This window comes from Herpailurus yagouaroundi, unplaced genomic scaffold (genome assembly GCF_014898765.1).
Source record: "Herpailurus yagouaroundi ecotype Mexico unplaced genomic scaffold, PumYag 387, whole genome shotgun sequence".
Lineage (NCBI taxonomy): Eukaryota > Metazoa > Chordata > Mammalia > Carnivora > Felidae > Herpailurus > Herpailurus yagouaroundi.
The window spans coordinates 459,738-463,307 of NW_024412604.1; the positions used below are offsets into that span (position 1 = coordinate 459,738).

The 3,570-nt window shown below is 51.5% G+C and overlaps 1 protein-coding gene across 1 annotated transcript in view; it reads right to left on the reverse strand.

Moving 5' to 3' along the window:
• ZXDC (ZXD family zinc finger C) overlaps window positions 1-3,570 on the reverse strand; it is a gene marked incomplete at its 5' end in the record, with an annotated part of 39,191 nt that extends 35,621 nt beyond the window's left edge. The window contains 3 exons of the mRNA XM_040463291.1: window positions 171-249; window positions 348-500; window positions 3,015-3,570. Of these exons, the coding sequence (XP_040319225.1) occupies window positions 171-249; window positions 348-500; window positions 3,015-3,570 (788 nt within the window). The remainder of the gene's footprint in view (window positions 1-170; window positions 250-347; window positions 501-3,014) is intronic.

The following is a 3,570-nucleotide window of genomic DNA, read 5'->3' on the forward strand; positions in this document are numbered from 1 at the left end:
CGTTCATGCTCTGTCTCTCTCTGTCCCAAAAATAAATAAACGTTGAATAAAAAAAAAAAAAAAAAAAAAAAAAACACCTCAACAGATACATGTCATCCACAGGCTTCTGCTGCGGACAAACAACAATTTCATTTCCCATACTGGTAACTGAACCGAAATGTAAAGAGTACCTTTTGTGCCGTAGGAGTTTAGACATGCTGGTGAAGGTCCAGCCGCAACTGTCAGAGTCGCAAATAAAAGGTCTTTCGCCTTGGGAAAGACAAAAATTACACCTCATCACCATAAATGTAAGCTACCACAATGACAAACTGTGGGTGCAAACGATGTTGCATTCTCTAGCTCATTACCTGTATGACTTCTCAGGTGAATTTTCAGGCGACAGGCTTTGTCATATTGTTTGCTGCATCCAGGAAAGGAGCAAGAAAAGAGTTCTTGTTCCCTGAAGTGGGCTCGGTTATGGGAAAACAGAGCACTCACTGTGATGAATGTCTTCTCACAGCCTGAACAAAGAAAACACAAACGCTGCTCACTGGTGTGACAAAAATCACATAACACGGCTAACCTAGCCACCACTCCAGGACACCGTGAAGCAAACAAGGAAGAAAATGAGTCAGAAGCGCCTCCAGAAAGTTACAACCATTGTTACAACCGCTGACATCTGGCTTTGTAAAGGCAGCCGATAGGCACACGCAGGCCACCTGTTGTCATCTGACTTCAATATGAAGCCACCGATCAAGGGAGCTCCAATCACAGCAATGTGCTCCCAGTTCCACAGCACAGATCTTGCTTACACTCTGTGAACTCAAATGTCAGGGCTGCCTATGCGAGACCAAAGAAAACCCAATGAAAGAGATCAGATGCTAAGGAACAAGGATTTTGTCTGGCAGGAGTTGCACTTGGAAGGGCCACAAACCATTGTTATGTCCGAGACTTTTTCACCCCTTGGGGGTGATGCACTGTCCTACACACACCCTCTGTGTCCTCTATGCATCCTCTGTAACCGGCAGCATCCCCCCGTCACCAGGTTTTTTTTTCCTTTTGCCTGTTTCCCCAGCGTACCCTGCTGTCAAAGGAGGCTACCAGGGTCATCTTCACTCCCCTAGCTTTTTCCTTCACCTCTATCGCCAGCCCCAGTGGAGCCACCAGAAAGGAGCCTACTTCAGCAATTCACAGACTTTCCACATCGAAAGCTCTCCTTTAACAAAAAGGTTCAGTGCTCAAATGGAGTAGAAAATACTAGGTTGTAAGATGCTTCCCAGGTATCTTTGTTGCAGCTCTTCTCAGAGCCTTTAACATGCTACCATCGTGCCTGTAAACCACTAAGCAGATACACGCTGTGCATCATCACCGCATCAAAGCACTAGCCCAAGGAACCCTACTTTCCCTAGCAATGCTTAATTGGGAAGTGCTCATCTTCCTAAATGCCCTAAAATCCTCCTCCTCTTTAGCATAAATCTGCCCTCCCTCCCCACACCCACCCATTCCCTATTTTGGGCTTGGATGTATTTTCATACACTCCAACAGGTAAATCTCTCAGCCCTTAGCAAGATTCACCCACCCTGCAATCAACAACTAAGGCCTATGATCCTCCCTCTGAAATCTTTCCTACATGGAACTCAGGCCTAGAACATTTAACGGGGTTTCACTGGTCCCTCTCCTGACCCCACCCGTCTTAAAACACCCCACTGATCATCCAACTCAAAACTTTCGGGGGGACTTCATACCCGAAAGCAAGCTACAGCCCTGATCTTCCTGGTATTATACGTAGAACGACACTCTTGGTGCATTTCACTAGGGAGCAGACTATAAGCCATCATCAGATTCACGATATGTAACTGAGAAAGGTTCTGAAACGGTGCTCTAAACTCATATTCTCCACAAAGAGGATGCACAAGACAGTCTACAAGCATGTGGGAAGAAAACAGAAGAATCTATTAACATGTGTTTTTCATTTCACCCTTTAAAAATCTCTATATGTGAGTGTATTTTCTACAACATGCACATTACTAGGAGAGCGCTGCACGTATGTAATACATCAGTAACACGCTGGATGTGTGCTAGGCATATAGTTGAGTTTTTGTTTTGATGAACAGGAAGTGGAAGGCCCCTCACGCTCTACGGGCCCTCCCACACCCTTCCAACTTCACTCCCCACCCCACACCACCACCACAGCCCATATTCCCTGCCTTGGCTTGGCAGTGTCACTCCCCCCCAAGTCAATTCCTTCCCAGGCGGGAATCTTCTCTTCCTCCTGGGGAGGCACATTCTTCCCCTTAGAGCACCTAAAGCTGCCGATCCTGGTGGAGTTTACTCTTGTGGAGCCTGCATTCCCTCCCACTGCAGACAACGAAAGAGGAGAAAACCCTCCACTGGATTTCACCTACACTGCTGGGCCTCGGACTCTTCATCTGTGAAATGAGGATAATTTTTAGGACTTCCCCAAACTGAAGTCCAAAGGAAATAAAAGCAGAAAAGCCACCAAAAGCGCAATGCACCACACCTGTGACCATCCCCCTCAGGCCTCAGGGCCTCAGAATGTGGCTTCTGGCCAGATTCATCTGTGTTCCTCCCACACTGGTGCGTGCCAGCAGAAATATCTGATAACTGACCATTTCTAACCCATGAAAGCCTGAAGAACACAAACGCCTGACTCATAAGACAAATCTCTGGGAAGATGCTTTATCACTTTCATTAACCTGAAGCACTTTAAGAGAGAGACCTGTTGCCTCCACCCCGGGGAAGGAAGGCTGTAATGATTTGTTACTACCTTGCTGTCGAAATCCCCGCAGCAATGCAGGGTTGAGATATCTAAGCGAATCACCTGGAAAGGACTGGAACACAGACACCAGAGTGCTCCGTTCCCGCCCCTCACTCTCGGCCCACGGAATTTAAATCCTGCCCAAGTGAGCAGCAGAAGGCAGGGCGACACCGCACCCACTGTGAGCGACTGAATTTGGCCCTGGGGCCCCGGGAGCCCCCCGAAGCCCGCCCGCAGGCCCGTGGCGCGCGGTTACCGGGAAAGTCACACTTGTAGGGCCGCTCGGGCTCGAAGTGGCTGCGCTGGTGGGAGCTGAGTTTGGCGTGCGTGGGGAAGCGTTCGGAGCACACCTCGCACTTGAACAAGTTCTCCTGCTCGTGGCCCTTCATGTGCGCCTTGAGGTTGTACACTGTGGTGAACTTCTTGCCGCAGCCGCCCACGGGGCAGCCGAAGGGCCGCAGCTTGTCGTGCGACTGCAGGTGCCGCTTGAGCTTGTAAGAGGTGGTAAAGGCCCAGCCGCAGCCGTCCAGGGGGCACTTGAAGGGCCGCCGGCCCTGGCTGCTGCCGTGCGTGAGCAGGTGCACCTTGAGCTGGTGCTTCTTGGCGAAGGAGAGCGCGCACTGCGGCTCCGGGCAGCGGTAGCCGGGGGCGCCAGAGCCGGGGGCCGGGGGACCGCGGCGGCCCTCCGCCGGGCTCGCGGCCTCCTCCCCCGGAGGCGCGGGCGGGCCCCGGGGCGGCTGGTCGGACGGCGGAGGCGCGGCAGCCAGCGTGAAGACGCCGTGATCGAAACGCACCAGCAGGTCCTGGATGTT